This window comes from Passer montanus, unplaced genomic scaffold (assembly GCF_014805655.1).
Source record: "Passer montanus isolate IOZ18808 unplaced genomic scaffold, ASM1480565v1 scaffold4, whole genome shotgun sequence".
Classification (NCBI taxonomy): Eukaryota; Metazoa; Chordata; class Aves; order Passeriformes; family Passeridae; genus Passer; species Passer montanus.
Window position 1 is genome coordinate 926,110 of NW_024368818.1, and position 24,803 is coordinate 950,912.

The 24,803-nt window shown below is 35.9% G+C and overlaps 1 protein-coding gene and 1 long non-coding RNA gene across 15 annotated transcripts in view; both read left to right on the plus strand.

The window, feature by feature from the left end:
• The window catches only part of N4BP2L2 (NEDD4 binding protein 2 like 2), a 41,776-nt gene that overhangs the window by 4,344 nt on the left and 12,629 nt on the right, over positions 1-24,803 (plus strand). For 13 of the 14 annotated variants that reach the window (XM_039718236.1, XM_039718228.1, XM_039718232.1 and 10 more), the window contains 4 exons: positions 6,984-7,108; positions 7,593-7,681; positions 8,049-8,125; positions 11,328-11,471. In XM_039718236.1, the coding sequence (XP_039574170.1) occupies positions 6,984-7,108; positions 7,593-7,681; positions 8,049-8,125; positions 11,328-11,471 (435 nt within the window). Of the gene's footprint in view, positions 1-6,983; positions 7,109-7,592; positions 7,682-8,048; positions 8,126-11,327; positions 12,642-24,803 lie in introns of those variants that run through there. The other variant, XM_039718241.1, reaches the window with a different exon arrangement.
• Positions 13,434-24,792, plus strand: LOC120506571. The gene is made up of 3 exons (XR_005628540.1): positions 13,434-14,917; positions 19,184-19,312; positions 20,450-24,792. It is a non-coding gene; the product is annotated as an uncharacterized LOC120506571 (long non-coding RNA).

Here is a 24,803-nt window from a genome sequence, read left to right on the forward strand (position 1 = left end):
CTGCTGCTTTTTATTAATTCTTAAATTCCCTAATTTAAGAAAAACCTCCCATCAAGTCTAACAATGTCAGTTTGACTGAACCAGAAGTCTCTCTTCATGCCCATGTAAAAATTGTCGAAGGCCATTAGAAGAATGCTGCTCTGAAAATACTTGGTTTTGTTGTATTGAAGAAACTGAGTGTTATCTCATTCCCTTTTTTCATAGTATGGCCTGTCAATTACTCTTCCTTATTTGTGACCAACACATAATAAAAGCATTTTTTCTTCCAAATATACTCGTTGAAGTCTGACAAGGTTAAAAACAGGTAAAACCTCCAACTTGTATTTTCCCCTTGTGTTTTTTTGGCCTATTTTAAAAAGCACAAAAAGTGGACAGAGCACAGTTGGTATTAAGTGAAGGTAAGTTTCTCTTGTGTATATAAAAAAAGAAGTTGCTGAATCAGTACTTACTGGTTGAGTTTCAGCCAGAAACTGCATCGCAGGATGTCTTCTGTAGTTGTCATCTGTTGTATGTGAGGAGTCTGTGGAATAGATACAGTCATCATGTTCTTATTTGTTTTTTTTTTAATATGAAGGAGTAACATTCTACTAGTGGATTTTTCCTACTATTTAGGAGACACTCATCTCCATATTACAACTAGGAATCTCTAATAGGTATTGTTTTTACATGTTCCAGTAGTTTTTGCTATCATTTTTTATAGCTACTGATTGCTGTATTTTGCAAGCCTGCATTTTTGCAGCTGCATGTCCCCATTTGGTATTACTGCAATAATTCCTTTAATATGTGAAGGCAACATAAAACATTTTAAAAATAACCCTGTGGAAAAAATGCTGCCTCATTCAGTTTAGAGATTGATAATACTTAATATGAAGATACAAAATATATTTGTTTTCCATGTTTGTTGTGCTAAGTGGTCTCTAAATCTTTCTCCAAATATATGACTCATATTATCTGAAAAATTCTAAATATCTTCAGGTTTTTAAGAGCACATGTTTGTGCTTTTTCTCATCTTTCATTAGTGAGATCAGTTACTAATTTTGTTTAGCAAATGGGAAAGTGGGCACTATGAGATCAAGGTTAAGAATAGTTACCAAAAGTGAGTGCAGAATTTGAACAGCATGGGGCTTGTTTTTCAGTGTATTCAATTACATGCAGTTTCATATGTTTAATGCTTGGTTGCAATTGTTAATTCCCATGAAATCATAGGTCTTGCATACCTTGGGAAAGAAAACATCCCAGAATTAATGGGTGCTGATGGGGAAGATAACTTTATTATTAGTTAAGTCTTAATAAACATGTTTTGAACTTATGTTTCTATGTAACGTCATAGAATTCTGCAGCGTAGCCTAGGACAGCACTGATGCTGTATCTGATGCCATATTAGTACCCACAGGTATCTGCAGATATTTGCATTTTTGGCAGCTGCAGGCAAACCTTTACCATTTGTGCCACTAAAATAACTGTGAAGGAAAAGCAGAAAACTGACATTGTCTGTGTGGATCAGCACTAGAGGGGAATGAGGTGTATCTTGCAAGTGGGTTTCCCGAGCAGGAAATGACATCAGAGCCAGTAGCGAGACCTTGGAATCTCAAATTTTTATTGGTGTTTTGCGCCGAGTAAGGGTTTTTAAGTACAGACACTTTTCTTCCTGCTCACAAACTTGACTTACGTCTGTCTCAAATCTTCCACTGAAGTTTGTTCTTAGTTTTGACTCTTCCATTCCAACTAAGCAGTTGGAATTATGGGCATGTTTTTTGGAAGAGAGTAGTGGATGTGAGCTAGTTCATTGTTCTGCTTGGAGGAGGTCTGTCACCATCACTGGATTGGGGCAGGTGTGTCTTTGTAGGCCTGAGCTTAAAAACACCACAGAGATTTACGTGGTCTCATCAAACTGCTCTAGTGCAGCACTAAACCACCTAATCTCCAGACTGAAGTTCTGAAGCCATGTGGTCTCAAACTGCTCTAGTGCAGTACAAACCACCTAAGTAAGGAAGTTGTTCCTAATCTCCAGACTGAAGTTCTGAAGCCATAATTTGCATGTCCTGTGTAATAACATGTATTGTTACATATGAATATGTATGAATATGGCTCATCTTCTGTATAGCTTCCCTTCTGATACGGGAGAGGTTTAGTCACTGCAATAGGTTGACATCAGACATTTTGCTGTCTCCGCTGCCAGACTAAACAAGCCCAGCTGCTGTTAGAACCTCTCCTTGGGTGTTGTATGCCTGTAGCCATCTGTTCAGCCCTCCCATGTTTTTCAGCTTGTCTTTTGAACTGAGAAGTCCCACACTGGATACATTATTTCAGAATTGACCACACAAGAGCCAGGTAAAGTGTAGGTGATACCTTCTCAGGTGATCTACAGGCCATGCTTCTTCTACTAAAGCCCAGGTTGTGATCTGCCCTGCCTTTGATGAGGGTACACATTCACTCGTCTCATTTGATGTCCGCTGTAATCCTCTGACTCTTTTCAACTGCTGCTCAGCCACTCACTTTCCTGCCTGTGCTGAGGCTTAGGTTTCATCATTTGTATAACTTCACTCTTTCACTGTTGAGCTTCCTGGTGTTTTGCTTAGCCCAGTTCTCAGGTTTCTCTGTGGTCTTCTGGATAGAAGCCTCACTGTTCAGCTCAGTGTTGGGCATCACTGCTAATCTGGTGTCATCTGCAAGTTGTCTGCCTCATCATCCAGGTTTATGATGAAGGTACTGAAAAAGTGATCTTACTATATCCTTTGTTGTTCTCTGCTTGATACTGGCTGGGAGATGATGTTGGAAGCTTTGATAATTTCTGAGCATGCTGCATTCATCACTCGGTCCTCATTGACAAATGAACTTGTTTCATCAGAGTGCGTTCTGGTCAGTAAAGAATGATTTGTCTGTTGCAATCCCCACACTGGCTCTTCTTGGTTATCTTTATTTTCTTAACATGTTTGGAAATAGATTCTGAGGATGCACTCCATTGTTTCCAGGGCAGAGCTTAGGTAAGGTTGAGCAGTCGTTAAGTTCTTTGGATCTTTGTCTTTACTTGCCTTAATATGAGCATAACATCAGCCATTTCTGGCTCAGTGGGTGGGGAGCTCCCCTTATCTCACGGATTTATTTCCTGTGTCCACCTGACTTAGACAATCTTAGCTGCTGAGGCTCATACGAAATCTGTTTCCTAAACATCTAGTTCCATTTTTGTTTTCCTGTTCATATCCAATCATGGCTTTTGGTCTGTGCTCACTGTCTGTGAGCACTAACTCCATATCTGCTTCTGAATACTAAGCTGATTTCTTCAGTTCCATCTCCATCCTGTTTCTTCCCAGATGGATTTTCTCCCTGTTTCAGTCAGGGGTATTATCTCCCTCCCAATTACATTATACCAATGTCTTCCCTCTGCTTCACTCTGCCTTGGCCCTGTTTCCTGGCTCTACTGCCACTACCAGGTTGCTTGTTCCAGTGTTTATACCACAATGCTTCCTGTGCCCTCCTATTTTAGGCCAATTTTGTTCCCTCTGTTGCCATTTGTGTGTTGGAAGAAATGTGTTCTTATAATGCCGTATTGGTCCTGCATTAAAAGCTTCCTGCCACTGCCAGATTGCTCTGTTCAGGATTGGATTTGCTGTGAGAATCATGACTTATTTTCACTGCTATTTGCTGTGCAGATGACATTTTGAAGTTGTATACCTTGGGCAGGTTTACAAAAAGTTTTTGCAGGGCAAACGCATGTACTTTGTCAGATTTCACTTCCTCAATCCAAAGCTTCTTAGAGAAAGGCTTGGAATTACAAAATACTATATAAGTGCTTTATTTTTTCCTTGGTTTTGGAAGAGATTGAGCATTTATTTAAAAATGTTTGAAAGCAGTTTGGCCAGGCAGATACCCAGCAGTGATAGCTTTAGCCCAAGTAACCAAAGTCTGCTACAATTAGATGATAATGTGATCTTACAGTCCTGGTAAAAGTTGCAGGAAAATAGACTGGTATTTTTAAAATATTTTGCTACTGAGGTTTGCAGCAGTTGCGATTTGCCTTTTCTCCATAAATATCTAAGCATTAATTTGAATAAAAGGGAGCCTAATGACATTGAAAGAGCACATATTGGTGTCACGTAAGAAGTCTGTTTTTAGTTAAATCCAGTAATATATAAAGACAGTTGTCTTTCTCTGGGGCCATTTTCCTCAGAGGAAGATCTGAAGGGAAGAGTTAAGAGTTAATCTTTATAGCTGAATGTAGAAGCAGTGGTGTGCTGTTGTTTCTAATTATGTATTTATTTAAACAGCGTTATAAACAGCACTTTTAGAGGAGTGTTTACACAGCTCAGTAATGCTGCATATTTTGAAACTATATTTAGTTATTGCCTACTTTTTTCCTCATCCACAATATGCTAGCTATTTTAAATAGGTGAGTTATTAGATTATCTTTTTAATTATAAAATCATTTATCAAAGTAGGCTAACCAGGATACTTATTTAGGGAAAGTTTCAAAAGGATTTGTGTGTGTGCATGCATGCACACATGCATTGGAAAATGTGTATTGGTTTGCTGAGTAGTTAGTATTTTGGTTTCAACATGAGATTTTTGTATGTCAGGATAATATCTGCTATTAGATCTGGTAGCATTTCTGGAAAAAGTAGGTGGGCTGCTTTAATTTCAGTGTCCTGCTGTGTTCAAAGGTGGTGTTTGCTTGGAGGGAAGGTTTAGGGTGAGAAAGATGTATTACAGCAGTTGGATAATATGCTACTAATTTCAAGCATGTGCACATACTGACTAACCTGGAATTTGACTCTCATTAGAAATACATTTATCTTTTTTCTTTTTTCATCTCTTAAAAGTGGAGTATAATCTCTGTGGGTTTAGATGTAGTGATGCTTTCTTTCTGTAGATATGCTTTTTGTTCTTTCTGTTCTCTACTTCATGGGCCTGGGATAAACTTTATTTCCAAGCGCATGTTAGAGATAAATGAACTGTTCCATATGATGTACACCAGTAATTTTCTACCTGAATTAAAAAAGTTTAAATACTAGGAATTCTCAAAGAGGTGATTGTCAGGTTTTTTAAATGTTATGTTTGATTTAATTTCACAATTTAGAAAGAGGTTTGAGTAATTATTGTAGTATTTGAAGTTTCAGTTCATAAACTCATGAATCTGTGATAGCTTGTGTGTTGTGTGTGGGGTAAGGGCTCTGTTACTCTGGCCTCTTTGGTAACTACTTTGCCTTCTCAAATTCTATGGGTTTAGGATTATTGCAAATGGGTTTAGGATTATTGCAAATACAGTTCACTATATTAAATCTGTTTTTTCAGTTATATTGGTTCATTAATAATTGTGGTGTGTTCTGAACTCCAAGGAATACTAACAAACATTTCAAGACTACACTTGGCTGATGGGTTTGCAAGATTTCTGAACCCTTGTCACCGTATTTCTTTATTGCTGCTAATGATGTTTGGAAGATACAACAGAAAAATTCAATTGAGTTATTCTCCAGAACATGAGCAAATAGTGTCAGTTCTTAGAAATAAAAATGAAAATCAATGTCTCATTAGTGCTCATTTGTCAGTTCATAGGAACTGTACAGGTGTGTCTATCTACTCAGCCAATAGAAGAACCCCAGATATTATTTGTTTCTTTTTTCATTAAGGCAGATGGTTCTTTAGGATATATGTATATACATTCAGCACACAAGGAGTGAGTGTGGAAGATGGACCCAGTTTTTCTTGCATTATTAATTGGCAAATGTAGGATACTGTAAATAAGATAATTGAGCCATGTGTGAAATCACAGCCAAGTAACTTAATGAATATAAATTTGTTAAATATTTTATACAAGAGAGGAAGAGGGATAAAAAAATAGCTGCTGTGTGTGGTGTATGATTTACTGGTGCCATTTGATCTATTTAGAACAAAAATAGATGATTAATCCTTCTGCACTATTCTAAACCAGTGTAATATACACCCTATTGAAACATCTAGGCTCTAACAAAACTAATAATCTATAATTTACATAAATACAAATTTATAATATTTATAACAAAACCAATTATTTATCAGTATTCAAATAAAGTGGCTGAACTTTAAGTATATCATGCTCTGCTTTCTCAAATAGCTTTGCTGTTTGTCCTGAAGCAACTATAACAGGCCTGTTGTTGGTGACAGGTGGCAAAACACAGCAAATTCCTTGTGTAGGAATTACATTGACGTGGCTCTTCCTGCAGATATATATGGGAAAGCTTGGTAACTTAGAACTAGCATATCTTTGTTCCCCTAAGTTATTTGGGATCTGGCCAGTCCTTTTTTGTTCCTGCCACCTCAGCAGTAGTGAGTCCCGCATACTGCTAGTGCTGTTTGGCTTTTGTAGCCTGTGGGTATGTTGCCTGTTTCTGAGCTGGAATAATTGCCTAAATTTCCCTAGATATCTGAGTGTTGCAGTGGACTCTAAATGCTCTGTGGCACTAACTGGCTTTTTCTGTTTTCAGATTTAAATATGCCATAGAATTAAAAAGAGACAAGGAGTCTCTTAAAGTCCAGTCTACTCCTATTCTGTAGGCTGGACTTTAAACAGAATTGTACTCCTGTCTCAGTTATATAAGGTTTTCCTTTAAACACCAGTTTCCAAGGACTTTCTGAAATTAGGTTTACATTTGGCAGACCAGATTGCTTTCTAGACATATTTCCAAGTCAGGATTGAGATGGAAAATGTTAGCAAATATATTGAATTACTATGAGGAACTTACTGTAGTATAGCCATAAAATTAGATGGATACAAACATCTCTTGGAAGTGGAGAAGAAACAAAAAATACAGAAGTAGGAGAGAGAGGAAGTTTCTTTGATTTGGATTAGAATTATTGGTAATATATATATAGGTGTGCTTTTTATAAATCTGTCTGAGGTTTGCAAGAAGTTTAAAAATAGGTCACAGTTCAATTTATTTTAGTTATATTTTTTAATGTGTTTATCTAAAAATGAAAAGTGAATATCTTTTTGTGTTTTCCTTTAACAGTGTTCTGCTTGGTCAGAGTTGTGATGGCGTTGTGCTGAGCACCGATGATTATTTCCGTCAGCAGCATGGATACACCTATAACGCTGCTCAGCTTGGTGACGCCCATGAGTGGAACCGCAAGAGAGGTTGGAATGAATAAAAGGCATCATATTAAGCTGTGTTACATAGAGGAAATAGAAGTTTAGCATAACATGTATGAGTATTAAGAGTATGAAAATGAGTATACGTATTTTAGCAAAGCAGATATAGAAGTATTACAAGTGGTTTTTATTATTTAATTCATATGTGATGTATACATTAAATTTTGAGCTTCTACAAGGTTCAGAGTTATGAATAGATAACCTTGTTTCTTTGGGCATCAGGTTCTTGTTTCTACTTTTCATTCCTGCCTGTACCTTCTCTTCTTTCTCTCAGAACAGAGTGTTTCAGTCAGAGTAGATTAGTAAAAGAAAATCTGGGGCAGATTTTTTTCTTGTTCAAGTTATATGTGGTTTATTAACTTGCACAATTTTTCATTTCAGCAAAGCAAGCAATGAAAGAAAATCTGGGGCAGTTTTTTTTTTTTTGAGTTATATGTGGTTTATTAACTTGCACAATTTTTCATTTCAGCAAAGCAAGCAATGGAGCAGGGAAAATCTCCAGTTATAATAGACAACACTAATACTCAAGCCTGGGAAATGAAGCCTTATGTGGAAGTGGTAGGTTTTCTTGCATGTAATTGTCACCTGTAACAAATTTTCAGACTTACCCTTGCTGCATGGGCTAAGTTGATATATTTTGTCCAGAAACATTTTTACTCAAGTTTTTAAAGAGAGAGACTGCTTATTGATAATGATTAGTAATTGGTGTGGCAATGGTTTAGATCAATTCAAGAACTGACTTGATTTAATTTGCATAGCCTGAAAGGAAAACTAAGACAGGCTGGGTGGATGTAAGTGAAATTCAGCATAATACCACAGCAGAGTATGCTGCTGCATCTGTTTATTATATTTGTCTTATCTTTTTTTTTTTGTGTGTGTTTTATGTGATCATGATACATATCACACATTTCTTTGCTTGCTGCAGGCTCTAGAAAAAGGATACAGAGTGGAATTCCATGAGCCAGATACTTGGTGGAAGTTTGATCCTGAAGAACTAGAAAAGTAAGATTTCTCTTACAGAAATCATGGTACTTCATAGGGATAGATAGGCAGATAAATATGAATGCATAAATATATATGCAGTAAGTTATATTTTATTCAAAATATTTTCTCAAGTTCTTTACCAGTAATATGAAATGTATTTTATTTAAATAGGCATTTTGAGGTATACCTTTACATGGAAGTTTTATGGATAAACAAGTAGACCAACTCCATCTTGTTGGCCCAAAATGTCAATACTAAAATTTTATTGGTCACATGTAGATGTGACTTAGAGTACTGCTGAACATGGTCATTGAACTTCTGGGTTCTGAGAGTGCTTGGGAAGCTGCTAATATCCTTTTTGCCTCAGATATATCTGCTTTAGGAATCTATGAGGTATCAAACCAGCTCAAGGATATTTCTTTGTTTGAAAAGTAGTATAATATTTTCACAGTTGATGACAGAGTTCTCTCACTAATTTTTGTTGTATATACATCGAGCTGACTTTGCCTCTAATTGTTTCAGCTTTGTAAATTAGCCCGTACAGTGCATGAAATATGTGTATTTATACATATGTATAATGCTTGCATTACTGACTCGGACTCTTTTGGGTTTGTATATGTTCTAAAGTTTTCACCTTTTGCTCATAAGCTACCACTCACTTGTTTCTAGAGATGGAGTTCTCTCTCTGTAGAATGATAGTAAGTTTTTCTAGTTTGGCATGCAGCACAGCGAAGTTTGGAATCCTAGTAATCAGGCACTTAAGATTTCCATTACACGAAACAGACTGATTTTCCAGGAAAAGTCATGTTTCCAGATCATCTTAACCAGCAACAGGATAAACTGTTGTGTTGTTACTGTTGAATTTTATTGTCCGGTTTTTAATTGTAGGAGTAAAGTTGATACCTTTCCCAGAGCAAACTCTTGAACTCTGAAGTGCTGTTACCAGTTTCTAGAAGATTCCTAGAAATATTTTAGCAGTTTTAGTTGCTTTAAATATTTAAAGAGAGGCCTATTGCCTGGAAACTTTATTTTTTGGGAGTTTAAGAAAGGTGCTGATGTAAGCTTTCACTTTTTTCTTTAGTTACTTTGGGAGAGGGCTCCTCAGTTTTGTTTCATTGGCAAGCTTGCTGAGGGTGCAGTGGTGAAGGGTCGTATGGAAGCATTTATTAGTGGCAGAACTTTGATTTTATCAATAGGTTCTGTGTTCCTCCATGCAAAACAGTCTTCTCCTATCTGTTAGGAGCTTTTGCTGGTATGTCTGCTTTGGTTCAGATAGATGACTTTATGCTCTCTCAGCATAGCAAGCTGCCAAAGAATGAGTGAAGACATGCCTGAAGAGGAGATACCAGTATTAAATGACACTATACAGCAAATTTATTTCCTTTTTTAAATCAGTTTCTATGCTTGATGCAATTTGCTGCTGGTGATTTTGTTATCCTGCCGTATTCTGTAAGGAAGAGTACTTATCTTTTATGAAGTGATTATGCACAAGTCCATTCAATTGTGGATGTGTGTGGACTTCATGTCCAGTGCACTTGAGCTGTAATTTTTTTCTAGGAGTACTAAGATAGTAAAATACTAAATGTTGATAGGAAAATCTTGAATAACTTTCTGCTTCCAACATTTAGCATAAAAAGAACTGCTCTTCTCATTTTTTGTCTGTCACAAATGTCAAGTGCTTTATAAAATCCACATATTTCTAGAGGGTTGTCTTTTTTGTCTATCATTAACCTTGTTCATATTTGTGAATAAAATCAAAACTGCTAAGACTCACCAAGTGATTAGTTCAACATGCAGCTGCTCCTGGGCTGCTTTAGCACAATGTAGACAATGAGCCACATGCGATGATGACTCCAGCTTCTGGTGTTGTCTCAGGGAAGAGTGTTTGTGAGGGAAATGCTCTGCTTAAGCATTTTCTTCACAGAAAGTAAGTTGATAAAATACCCCTTTAAGAAGCCAATGTAATTTTGAATAGTTCTGAGATCACCAGTTCTGCTTCCATTCTGAATGTGAAATTAGTGTGCTACCTGCAGTGTGCTTTGAGCCCTTGTCAACTTGATACTACTCATAAAGTCCTGAGGGGACTGGGTAGTGAGAAATCAGTCTTCTAAAATCTTTCTGTATGGAATATTGTATTTCCAATATAGCCTCTTTGTTCCCACTGTTGATTTCTCCTCTGTAGAACTGATCAAGTTGTTAAGGCCCATACCTCTTCTGTCCCTGGCAAAAAGCAAAGACGCAGAAATATATTGCCTGTTGGTTTGTTGTGGACATAATTTAGCTTGGACAAGATTTCTCGGCAATAAAAAGTATTGGGTTATGATAAATTCTTGTTTATGCTATCAAAACCTTTTGTTTCTGTTTTATGTCTCTTCTTTCAGATTAATTTCTGTTACGGTTCTCTTAATTCTCTGACATTCAGTTTGTGCATGAGGCTTGTGGTTTTCTTCTGGCAGAGACTGAAATTCTCTGCTAACAAGGATTTTAAGATCCTATTCCATAAATACCGAGGAGATTATATATACTCTAATGTGATGTGCTCAGGTTGTTAATAGACCAAGTTCTCCCTGAAAGTAGCTGGTTACTGAGCACTGCAAGAATAGGACAGCACTTTTGATACCATTTCCCTTACATGTGTTTCACTACATTTCTGAATTGACAGCAAGTGTGAGTTACAACTAGTAGATGGAAGTGTTGTGGATGTGTTGTTCTGGTTCAGAACTAAAGTTGCTTCTTATTCTCTAGAGAGGTTTCTTGATGAGAAAGTATTGTGTCATTAAGTTTTGAAACAGTGTAGTTGCATATTTTATGCTAGTTTGAACATTTCTTTCATGAGTAGTCTGTGCTATTACTCATCTCTACTCATTAGCTAGTATACCATATAAAATCTGATTAATAAATAGTAAAATCCTTCTAGGGTAATTCAGGTAAATAGTTATACTGAGTAACATCACATTTGTGCATGAAGAATAACTGTATTGTTTACTGTTACTCAATATATGCAGCTGTGAACTGTTAAAATAAACTCTAATGCAAGTTGAGTACCTTGAGAATGAGGATATAGTGTAATAAAAGCAAGAAGAAAAATTGAGAATTTAGAGGTTTTTTTCTTAGAGACCGTAACATGCAATTTTACGCATACATATATCTATTTACTTACGTTTAACTGTATATAACTATAAACATACCAGATAATTTATTGAAATTTTTGTTTTTGTAGGAGGAATAAGCATGGAGTCACTCGTGAGAAGATTGCTCAGATGTTGGAACGATACGAATATCAAATATCCATCCCTATTGTCATGAATTCAGTTGTACCTCCCCACAAAAACACTCAAAGACCACCTCTGCAGAGAAGACATAGGTGGGGAGACAATACAGACTCATGGAGTTCTTTCAGTATTTCCAGTAGCCAGTAACACAGCTGCAGTCAGTTCATAAGAATCTGTTATTTGCCCTTTTAAAACACATCATCACCTCTAATAAAGTAGTGATTTACTGTGTTTTAAATAGGCCTATTTCAAGACCCATTTTCTTCTGGAGGATGTTCTTTTTAATGGACTTGCATGTAAATAAAATTGTACATTGAATGGTTTTTAAAAGTATTAAAGTTGTAAGACCCTGGATTTTAGTAAAATATTTAATATAGTATGGCATATAGCAGAGTCTTTCTTTGGAAATCTAAGACAATGATGTCATATATTAGATAACTGTTGAGCAGTTTTTTTTAAAGAAGGGGTCATATTAAGGATCTTTTAAAAGATAAGTAAAGCTCAAAAAGAAGAGTTTATTTACATAATAATCAATTTTAATGATAGTTATTTAGTCATCTTACCTTTGTGGAGATTTCTTGTGGAAGCAGTTATGGTCTGGATTCTCCTTTAGTTCTATTTGGCATGTATTGCCAACTGGCAAAATTTTGGCATGTGTTTTTTGATTTAAGTTCAGAGGTTTAATTTTTTTGTTGTTGTTTTCTTGGTTTTTTGGGTTTTTTTCCTTTCTTTTTTGGTCTCAGAAGTTCATGTGCAGCTGAAGCAACGTTCTGCCAGTACAGTATTCACCAGTCATAAACTTTGCAACCTGAATTATTTTTTTTATTTATTCTTATCAGTAGTATATAAACTATGATGAAGTTGGCACACCACCAACTTGTTGTGTGCTGACTGAAAAAAACCCCTAAATTTTATCACTAAACTACTGAAATTTCACAGCTGTGTCTTTTTAAGTCAGTTTCTTTCATTTGTGATAAAAATGAAGTTTTAAAGAATTAGGCTGTCAATTCCCAGTCTGCAGTTAGGATGAATCAATTCAGTATAAATAGTGGATATAATTCTGTAAAACCATCTTGCATTCCTAATTTTGGCATAGCCAACGTAATGTGTTCAGCATGTAACAAAGAATGAGCCAGCATGGAGACTGACTAACTTACTGCTCTTTTTCTCTTAAAAAATTATGAATTTGTAAGTGTTCACTTTGCCTTTTTTCTAACAGCTTGCTGTATTAATAAAATATATTTGTGTTCAGTATTGTTGAAGTAGTTCAATGCAACAGTTTCTATTTTCAGGCTTGTAGGATTTTATACAGATGAGCATTATGGCTAACCTGCTAGCTGAAATAACCTAACTGCTCTTGACTTTCTTATACACTGAATGACCAAATGACTAGGAAATTTTGTCAAGAACATGAGTATGTAATGAAAAGAATTTAGATGGTTATCTACTACTCTTTTTGTGTCACAGTATCAGAATTTTGAAAATTGCAAAGCCAGCCTAATTTTTTAATAGACAGTTCTTTTTTTACTAATTTTTGTAGACTATTTTTGAATAGGTCCTAAAAAAATACTTCATCAATAAAGTCTGAATGCCATGAGAGCTGAAAATCCAGGTATATAATGAAGTATCTTTCTGTGCGTTTCCACACCTGTTGTGCAAATTTATGCTTTAAATACTTGAAACAACTTAAAATGTCTCACTAGCACATGCATTGTTAATATATTGAATTATGTGTATGTGTAGAAAGGAGACTCCCCAACTATATTCATTATCTTCCTTCATTGTCTGTTATTCATATCAAGTATTTACTGTATTTTAGTTTTCATTGTTATCTTTTTCCATGTCCCAGAAGAATCATGGATATCATTCTAAATGCTCAGTAATACTTCAATTATGCCAGAGTTTTTATATTTAAACATGAAAGCACATTTCAAGTGTGGGGAAGATACAAAGGTTTTAGACTTACTCTATTTTACTGTAAGCTATAACTTGATAAAATTTATTGAGGCTTATGTAATATTCACTACTCTATTTTAGTGTAAGTTATAACTTGATAAAATTTATTGAGGCTTATGTAATATTCACACAGTGCTAAGGCATGGCAAAAAAGAGCTGATTGTTGAAGATTGAAATCTTGGGGTTGTTTAGCAGTACTTAATTGAATAGGTACTAATTTGTACTGTTCTAAGATGGTGCAGCTTTTCTTGTGATACCTTTTTAATTATTGGTGCATGGGAGTATTTTTGCGGTGCAAATCATGCTGATCAATTGGCCTGCAGTTTGAAAAGGACATTTAGGAAAGGGAAGCTTTGCAATTTGTGTATCAAACATTTGTAAATTGCTTCATCTGTGCAGCTGTATTTTAAGGTAAGTACAGTGACACGGTAGGTGAAAACCCACTGGAATTACTGTCAGTGTAACACTTCTCTGTTTTATGGTGTAATCATTTTATGAGGATATGAGTCACAGGTCATGGACAGACACATCTCAGAAGCTGATTTTGCACTATATATTTATAGGTAAAAAAATATGTGAAACACATGTTACAGATACTGAATTTCTCATGCCCTCAAAACCAAGGAAAATTAGTTATTTGGTAAAAATGTGCAAGAAATGTAAGAACTTTCTGCTTAGCTAGGCAGGGGAACTGAAAATTCTTACTGTCTGTACTTTCTGCTGCTGATGATAATGTAACTAGAATGAAGGTTTCTCATTGTCCACTTTTAAAATAATTTCTAATTCATCATATTTAATGAAATAATGATAATGTCAGGTTGGGTTTTTTTAAAATTCAACTAATGCATAGAGCCATAATATTATAAATAAAAATCCTAAGTTTCTCCTGCATACTTGAAACTAGTGGGATGTTTGGTAAGTAAATTTAAGACTTAACTTTTCTAAGCATGAAATTTAAATGAAAATTAATTTGTAGAATATACATAAATTGGTTCATTCTCAAGGCATCAATATAGCAGGCCACTTAGCATCAGCTGTATAGGAAAAAGTGGTTGTAGTTTTACTGCTTCGTCTAAGCTGCTGTTTCCTGGTTTATTAGTTTACGTCCCAAATTACCAAAAGTTTTCATCAGAATTCTTTGGGTGATTTCTTATTTTAATTTTGTATAGATAAGAAAAAATTTACCACCCCAAGACCAAACCCTAAAAACCTGTGTGCTGGTTTTTGGTGGGATAAAGTTAGTTGTCTTCAGAATAGCTGGTCTGGGACTGTGTTTTAGATTTGCCCTGGAAGCAGTATTGATAACACAGGGGTGTTTTTGTTACTGCTGAGCTGTGCTTACACAGCATCAAGGCCTTTCTGCTCCTAACAGAACTGGGAGGGGACAAAGCTGGGGCAGCTGACCCCAGCTGACCAAAGGGAGATCCCAGACTTTAAGGCATCACAGCTGGTATATAAAGCTGGAGGAAGAAGGAGCGAGGGGGTTCAGAATGGTGGTGGTTGTCTTATGAAGTAACAGTTCATGTGATGGAGCCTGGCTTTCCTGGGAGATGGCTGAGCACCTGCCTGCCTGTGGGAAGTGGTGAATGAATTCCTTGTTTTGTTTCGCTTGCATGTGCAGCTCTTGCTTTACCTGTTAAACTGTCTTTATCTCAAACCATGAGTTTTCTCACTTTTACTCTTCTGATCCTCTTCTTCATTCCACCAGGAAAGAGTTGAGTGAGGGGTTGTGTGGGGCTGAGGTGACAGCTGGGGATAAACCATTACAGCTTGATGTAGCACTGCTAATTTTTTTAAGATGTGATGTTAAATTATTTCCTGTGAGGAATCCTGTCTTCTGTTCTTGTAGCCATACCCTCTTGAGGTTCATTTTAATCCATTTTGCCATGAGGTATAATTTTTTAAGCTTTTTGTGTTTAAAAAGGCCAAGATTTCATCTGTCATCTGTCTCTTGAAACCTTTTGCAGAGATGGTTGTTTCTCTGCTAGTAGATCACTGAAAACAAGGCTTTCTCTAGCTGAGATAGGACCCATAACATTTATATTTAATTGTTTGGTTTGTCTTTCTTGTTGTAATTTAGACTGTTGGTTTTTTCTTCATTTAGCTGAACAGTAAGTTTCATTCTCAGTGGATTGGAAGAATCCTCACATTGATGTGTAGCATGTAATTTTAACTGCTGCAATCATATTCTCTGGAGGAAATGTTTTTGCTCAGTGCTGGTAAATCATGGAGATGTTGAGACTTCAAAAGAACAGACACATGTATTACAATTCCCTGTAAAAAGCATTAAAAAGACAGTGTTGAAATTAAATTGAAAGTAAGCCCTCGCTTTAAGTGATCAGATGTTTCTTGTGGATCAGATGTAGAAATAATTCCCTTCAGGATTTCTAGGTTGATGCTTGTCTCATCTAATGTTTATGTTCTCGTCCTTTTGAAGTAAAAGCAAGAGCAGAGAATAAAGCTCTCTATTAGTATCCTAGGTGAAAATCTTGTACATCATTAAATTTTTTTTCTTTTTATAGGCTAATTGGTTGAAATTAGCTTCAAAACTGCTTATTTTGAGTTCACAGAAAAATGTGTGACAGTATAATTGGTCTTATTTTGAAAAAAAAGTAACAGTTTGTCAAGGTCTGATCATCTCAAATTTGTCTTAATTTATTACTGTAGTAATGGAGGTTTTTGGTGGTTTTTGGATAAATTTCTTTTTTTTTCTTTTTATAGGCTAGTTGGTTGAAATTGGCTTCAAAACTGCTTATTTTGAGTTCACAGAAAAATGTGTGACAGTATAATTGGTCTTATTTTGAAAAAAAAGTAACAGTTTGTCATGGTCTGATCATCTCAAATTTGTCTTAATTTATTACTGTAGTAATGGAGGTTTTTGGTTGAGGTGTACTCTCAGTGTAATTCTGATCAAGGATAAAAAAAGCAGTGAATTATTTTGTCTGGAATTGGTCTTTGCAGTTTGCTTTTAGCTGATAGTGCTGCCTCTTCGTTTCTCTGGTAGGCAGGCAGTCCTTGACCATGTCATGTGTACCTTACTGATTTACAGTGTTCTTGCAACAATATCATGTTGTGCCAAGCCAGAATATATCTATGAAATCCGAAAACAAACAAAACCATCAGTTGTACGTGCAGTCTTTTTAATGATGTTAAATTTTTTGGTTTGTTTTGTTAGTCCAGTCTAAACTACTGATTTTAAAAAGGCTGAATTCTATCGGTCATGTTGTTTAACCTCTTTCTAAATTGCTAACAGACTAAGAAGTTCTGCTTTAGCTTACTGAGTAAACATTTGCTTATTTCTAAGGAATGTATTGTATCATGTACAAATCAGTCTTAGTCATAGGCCCATAATCCTGAGGGCTATTATATTATTCATGATACTTTTAATAATTTTTTTCTTTATTTATTAACCCTAGGTGTGGGTAGCCTGTATTATAGGTTATAATAGTCTGTGAGAAGTTACAGAACACCTTATCCCACATCTTGCTGTTAACCATTAATAGTTTCTGAAGGCTCATGAACCTGGCTTAGGAGTGGATGGACTGTATTACTTTCCCCCATTTAGCATATTTCCTGATTGCCTACAAGTCCTTTGCAGGCACTTTGACAACAAAAGGATAGACACGGAATTGTCTGCCTGAAGCAGGTCAGGTCTGTATGTCTGAGCTGCATTTGTGGCTCTTTGCAGCCATTTGCTGTATGTGCTAATGACTCAAGGAATATTTAGCATTTTTCTTCACTTTTATGGAGACTGTGCTTATGGCAGTACAGCAAAGATTCATTATATAGGATTATAAGTTGAATTCTTTGTATGTAATACATGGATGGCAGAGCATTGTGTTTCATTCTGTTACTGATTTGTTCCTGCAGTCTAAACTGAGTTCTTGATTCTAATAATACTTAGGTGCCTTTCTTGGTCCTAGGTCTAGGTCCTCTTAGATGAGAGAACACAGATGAAGGTTGCAAGATGGGAAATTTGTATTGGATAGTGCTTTGTGTAATCTCATCCTTGGAATATTCAAAACTTATACGGGCAAGGCACTGAGCTATGAGCTCATGATATTACTTTGAATAGAGGTTGGACCATATGATCTCCAGAGGCCCGTTCTGACAGAAGTTTTTTGGTTATAAGTGATGGAAGGAGAGCAGTGTCCAGAACATCAGAAGAGTTACCCCTTACGTATCAGAGCAGAGTTTTAAATCACTAATGGAAGTGCTGCCTGGTCTCAAGGTGTTGGATGCTGGCTGTGATGCTGGTCTTATTCTCAGGTGGACGCTAAGTTTCTGGTTTTAACTTGCAGCAAAACTGGCTGTACCCTTTATTCTGGTTATGTTGTTTCATAGCAGAATTGCTCACAGGTTCCTGACAACACCTTTAGCTGCTCCCCTTTTCTCTCCCTCAGTGTCCATTTGTTAGTTGTATTGTCTTTCCAGAACTAGAAAATAATAGTATATATTAGTGCTTCTCTAAGGTAACTTTTTATTTTCTGCCCAAAGACAAATTTCTGTTGATGCTCACTAAATTGCAGAATTGAAAGACAGTTTTCTGCACCTATTCATCCCCAACACTAGGAATAATACAGGGCTGTTTTTTAAAAACGAATCATCTTGAAGGGGGTAGTTCATCATGTCTTTTCTGTATCTCTAGCCCTTTGGTAAAAGATATTTGAAAAGGAAAATGAGTGAATATTAAAGTGTAGTATGCAGAAATAGTAAAATGTGGATGCTAACGTGATGAAGTATGGAGATTTGTTGGAAAAGGTGTAATAATGTCCACGGAATTTTAACTGACTGCTCTGTGGTTTCTCAGTATTTCATAGAGCATTTGAGATGCACAGAATGAGTGCAACAAGTGTAATATGTTCTGAATAGCAACTTCATCTGCAGTTACCAGTGTTTGAATTTTAATGTTGCTATAATCTAGGTTAGAGGCTGGTTACTTAATGTCTGCTGATACTGTTTTCTTTTACTATTTTCCTGTTGTAAGTTCCCCCCCCCTTTTTTTTATTCTTTAACTGCTTTTTTCTCATCTGTGTGTTTGTTAGTGCAGTTGTCTTCATACTCTGTCTTCAACTCTGGATCCATCTCCTCCTTCCCTTCCTTTCTTTATAAACTTGTAGTGTGGAGAGCTACACCTTATTCTCTAATTTTTTAATGCCTTCAGTCCCATGTGGATTTAAAAACTGAGCATATAGTACCCCACCCCCTAAGGTGTCTATTTGAATTTTTTTCTTGTTCTGTTAAAAGTACTATTTTGTGTATGTTTGTCTTCATACTTTTTTTCCTCCTTAAGTTTCCAGTGTCTTCTTGTGTTTATAAAACTCATGCTTTTGTTCCAGAATTACAGTCTGTGCTTTGGTGGGTAGTTAGGTTTTTACTAAAATTTTGCTAATTAAAGTTATTTTAAATACAGATAAAATCTGTCATCTTTCACTGAAAGTTCCTAACAGGGAATAATTTACTACTTATCTCTTATTTCCAAATATTTAAGTCTACTCTCATTATGCCCCTCTTGCTTCCTTAGTTTCTCACCCATATTTTTCTTCAACCTGATTCTGCTTGTGTTTCCTCTCAAATTTCATTTTACATTTGTTTTTGGTGTGAATGTGCATTGGTAAGAAATGTCAACACTTTCCCCTGTAAATCTCATTTTTACTTTTAAAACCCTTTTGTTGTACTTGTTTATCTTAACATCCTGTTACAATGTCTGTGCTAGGATGATGTATCACAGTATGTGGGTAGTTTTATTTTCTGGTTAAAATATTTATTTATTTATTTATTTATTTATCTATTTATTTGAACAGTAACTTTAGAGTGCATGACAAGATGATTGGTACTGTATTTGCAGTGCATAACATTGGCATTGGTGCACATCATGTTCTCTTCAAAGGACTGAATGTGGCCAGAACTTGAAACTGGTTCTCTGAGCCTTCATGGAGGAAAGGCTGGTGAAACTGCAGGGTTCTTTCTCTGTATTGTAAGTACATCCCCTTAAGATGTAATTAGATCACTTGGAGTGTTTCATGTTGTCCCTTTTTTTCACCTTAACCTACTTTTTAACACCAAGTCATACTTAATAGTGCAGAAAAATTGAAAGAAAAAAATGGCACCTCTTCTCATCTCTTGGCATCCATCAGTTCATCTATTTCTGGAGGAGTTGTGTTGTTTCTCTTCTCAGTTTTCAGTTGTGTCAGGTGAGATATTTAGGGTGTCTAGGAGAGGTTGAAACAGCTTGTTTTTCACTTGTTCAAAAAGTAGATGTTTCATACTGGGCACAAGTATATTCAGTACATCAACATGTTTTAAACAGTATATTCAGGATTGAGTTCTTTAATCTTGATCAACATAGTCTATGACTAAGGAGCCAAATTAGGACATCTAAATCATAAGGTATTAATTAATTTCATGAACTAGGCAGGACAAAGATCAGTACAGTCATCCCACCTGAAATTTCTATGGAGTGAATGGACTGTCATTTGAAACTGAATTGCTGTTACCTCAGGAATGTAGGGGTTTTGGTGGGTGGGTTGTTTGGGTTTTTAACCTTGGAAAGCAAAGTGCTTGCACTTTGCCATGTATTTGATTAAATAAACAGCTTCTAAAGGCATGCTTTAATCAGAACAATTGTATGCTGTTCTCTGTATACTCTCTAGATCAAGGTCTTTTGTGTCTGGAGTATAACAGGGCAGCAGTCTGACTGATTATACATTGCACAGAACTGTATATACATCATTCCTGTATAAAAAGTGAACCATCTCTTTGAGCATTGTGATAGATTATTTTATTTTATAAAGATATTTAAATCTCAGCACCAGGTGGCAATGCTGCTGAGAGTTATAAATACTGAGTTACTTCAGATTTAAATCAGTTAGTAGGATCTTTACTGATTTGGGGGAGAGAGAATTAATTTACAACACTAATGTGTAAACATTTCCTACAAATCCTTTGTGGTGAATTTCCTTGCTGTAAGGCAGCCTGATGTGTTGCTACTGAAGGTACTCACATGTTCCCACCAACCACTTCTTTGTCTTAGCTAGACACTCTTTTTCCTTCTTGCTTTGGAGAGTTAAATGAGCATAACAACCAAGTATGTACTTCTTTTCTTTTGATGCAGGGTCAAGGCAGGTGATTCCACCCACAAGGAGAGTGGTAGAGCCAGCAAAAGACCATAGTGGAAATACAAGGGCATCATCTGGAGCAAAGTAGGAAAGGGTGACAAAGACTGTTTCTTCAGCAGCAAAGTGCTAAGTTGAATACTCAGCTGTCTAATGGAATTTCATCTTTCAGGAAACCCAGTAATGCTGGCAAGTTTTGTGGCTTTTTCCAGCTGCTTGATCACCTGATAATATAACCCAATTTTCCATTTGGTTTTGCGGAACTAGATCTTCATTTCAGTGCTAAAGGCAAGATATGTAACAAAAAGGCTGGTACCTTGGCTTTTTTTTTCTTAATTCCAAAATTATAACTTCAGTTTTTACTTGTTTAAAATTAGAATCACAAGAAATTCAAGAATGTACTTGGACTTACCAGATGGGGAAAGTGAAGTGTATCCCAGTAAATGCCATCTTAGGCAAGCTGCTCTGCTGTATTTTTTATGTTGAAAACACAGTCCAGAGACTTTGGAGATTAATGACGGCATACGTTTCTGAAAGACCATGTACCTCATTGCTAAATGTCATTCAGAATTGGATTTTAAATTTATCTCCACCTTGCCTGATGATTAGGAAACATTACTGGTTGTCAAGCACTGGAACAGGCTGCCCAGGGAAATGGTGGAGTCACCATCCCTAGGGATATTTAATAGACATGTAAATGTGGCACCTGGGGACATGGTTTTGTGATGGACTTGGCAGTGCTGAGTTAATGGTTGGACTCAATGATCTGAGAGACTTTTTCCAACCTAAATGACTCTGTGATTCATTACATCAGTGACTGCAGGCACTGATCAAGCAGATATCAGCTTAGATGCATGCTGGAGGTGAAGTCTGTACAGCTGCAAATTATTCACTTTTTTGGTTTTGCCATTTTTCAGCAAAATGTGACTAATTGCTTTAGATTAATTAGTTAGTGTGTTCTACTTCAGTGAAACTTCATTTGTTTCTCCCGTTGAAAGTGTTGTCTGAGCTCTGACTCTCAATCAAGCTGGTCAGTGCTACTTTGAGCAGTAGGGTACAACCTTAAAGTCACATGTAACAGAGTTATGGCAAAAAGCTTTTAGTATTGTCTGAACAGTAGGCTGAGAAATTTAAGTGTGTTACAGAAGGGGAATTCCTGTTTCAACGAAGATACCATTGTATTTTTTCAGGTCTTTTTATTACTAACCAGGTTTCTAAATGCCTAATATGTAGCAAAATTTAAATACCAGCTGAAATGGTATTCCCTTTTGCATGTGTTATATGCCTTTAATAACAGCTCACTAGCAAATGTCTCTGTAAAGAAGAGAAGTCTGTCTCCATGCTGGTTCTTGTTTTTTTCGGTGGTTATATGCCATATGATTTTACAGTAAGAGAAACTCTCAAAAGGCATGTAGGTGGACTAAAAGAGGAGGAACAAACTTAATTTTGTGAAAACAAGTAGACAATTAACTTAATTGAATGCAAAAACTGTTAATATGATACAGGGTTATACCCCAAGTAAGAAATTGTAGCTATGCCATCACAATGCATTAGAATATTTCCTTGGAGTAGTATTTTCTTAGAATCAATTGAAAAACAAAAGTTACCTGGAACCATGAAGTATAATACATTTTATTGTTGTACACATAATAGTTCATCACTTTCCTTTTTGCTTTAATCCTTTCTTTAGGAAATTCAAATCTTTATAAAACTAATTTCCTTGAACTGTTATAAAACCTCCATATTTCCAAAGCATAGAAATTACATAGTTGCATTTATGATGAACTGTTGAATGTCACTATTCATGGTCATATCCAGGTGTGCTAAATAATCATCCTGGATCAACATTTGTATTTATTATTTTGACATGCAACAATTTCAATGCAGTAACAGCTGTTAGTTTGTCTGGATCATCCAGGGGATTTTTTCCCATTATTTGGTGGATGTGGTTTTTTTCTGTTTTGCATTCTGAAGTGGATCCCATCCTGTGTGATTTTTTTTTTCCTGATTCAGAATTAATAGTAAGGAGACTAAAGACCTTTAAGACTTTAAGACTTTTTTTTCCTCATTTCTGCAATTCTGATGCAACATCCCAGCCTAAGAAAGTTTCTGTCAGCATTGTCCTGAAAGTGTTGTCAGATGTGTGAGGGGATAGACGTCAGAAACATGCTTGCACCAATATTAGGGGTGTTCATTTCCAGCAGCAGCAGTGCAAATTCACATCTGGGAGAAGTGATATTAAAAGTTTAGCTACAATAATATCAAGGCAGGAGAAGTTCATTCCTTTCCTGTGCCAGTGCTGACATGGATAATTTAGTTGTCATTTCTGCAGTTGTTCTAGCAGCACGAGGACTTTTAGGTACAACAATAAATTCTTCTCAGAATTGGTACACAGGTCTGATGTTTTATTTCCCACTACATTAAAAACAGTTTAAACTCGACATTATTTTCTATTTCACTGGTAAAGGGGTTTATGAATCTGAAAACTCCAGAGAATTTCCTTGTCTAAAACCAGATTCAAGTTATGAATTTTCTTCACCAAAGAAGAAAGTTAATGTCAAGATTTAAGATATAATCTTGGATTAGTATATGATTTCTGCATATGTGGGCTATATGTAAGAAAGTAATCTCTCCAGCTACTATTGGAGGTACTTCACTTTAATGTAATTTATTTCAATAGACAAATAAGATCTAATCTATCCTAAAACTTTGGCATCCTAGGTCTCTCTTTCTGGAGAGATGGAAGGAATGTTGCTGACTATGGAGTGTATTGTGAACAGAATTCAACATGGTGTGGACATTGCCATGTAGGCCATAGGGCACTGTATTGAAAATACACAGATCTGGAAAAGGAGAAGTCAATTTTCAATACTGGGCAAAAAGCACCATTTGGACTTAAATGCCAACAGTTGAAGAAAATCCCATTTCTTAGTAGGATTTCTTATGTGGATGCTATTATAGGGAAATAAATTTCATGTGCTTTCTGACAAGATCACCATGGATATCTGTAGTGTCCCTAGCAGCGATATCAAGGCACCAAGACTTTTGAATCTTGCTGCAGTCAACACACTTCACTGCTATGCTGAGAAGGCTGCTGCTGTCCTTTGCACTCAGAGAATTAGGAGGCTTTGCTTTGTAGCATTCAAATTAAGGAAGAACTTATAAAAGACTAACGGTGAATAAATTTAAGAATGAATAAAGGGTAAGAATAGATTCCTATACGATTCCCATTAGTTCCCAGCCTGCCTCCTAGTGGTCAGCTTTCCCACTACACTGACAGTCACCCTTTTATGGTTTGTTTTGTATCATTTCTCTCAAGACATTTCAGAATACAGCACTTTAAAAAGCAGATAATTTTACGTGCACATTCCCAAAAATCAACTAATTTTACCCTATAATTATAGCTGCTGCTTTGCCTTAGTGTGAAGTACCATCCCAAAAAAAGGCTTTCAGAAAAGTGAAGAATTACAGAAAAGGAATAGGTCTTTTGTACAAAGATTTATCAATCAAACTTAGCTCTGAAAACCTCATCTCTCTGAAGAATTGAAAAGAGAGATGTTAGGTTCCTGGATGGAATCCTAGACTGGGGTTTTCTTACAAGTTTTCATTTCAGGGTTAGCTGGCTGATGGGCCAAGGTCAAGATTTCAGAGAAGTTAGGGCCGCTTTCTGTTAAATTTGATGAGAAATTCAGACAAAGTAAATAAGATGTTCTGAAAAGAGCTACCAAATTAACTGTAAACATGTCATTTTTCCTACAGCATCCTAATTTTTCCACATTATATTATTTTTTTGTAATAAAATATGAACTATTTCTTCTAAATATGTATGATTCAACACTTTATATACTGAACAGTAAATATCAGAGTTGCTGTAGTCATTGTAACTTTACATTATTTGGATTTTGGTTAGTATGCTTTGAATTTGAGTATTTGATCTTAGTGGATGACATTGTCCTCTGCTTTGTACCTTTCAGCTCCACATGGCGTTTACTGAAATTTCAGAATAGCACCAGCTAGAAAGGCATCGAGAAACACAGTGTTTGGTCTAATGATGATTTGCGATACTTTTTGTAAAGCAAAGTTATTGAGATGGCAGCTGGGTTTACTTAAATGGATTTAAATGTTCAGGATGTTCCTGAATTGTATTGATTAAGCATTTGTTTATTTAATAGAAGGTGTTATCTGTGATAGTATCAACTGAAAAATGCAGAGAAGTCTGTGTTGAATCATCATAGTAACATAAAGTACCTGTTCTTCAGATAGAGCAATAATTTATTCATGGTGATCAAACTTAATGGGGGCTTGGTTTTTTTATTTGGGGTTTTACATTTGATCTTATTTGTTTTCACATAG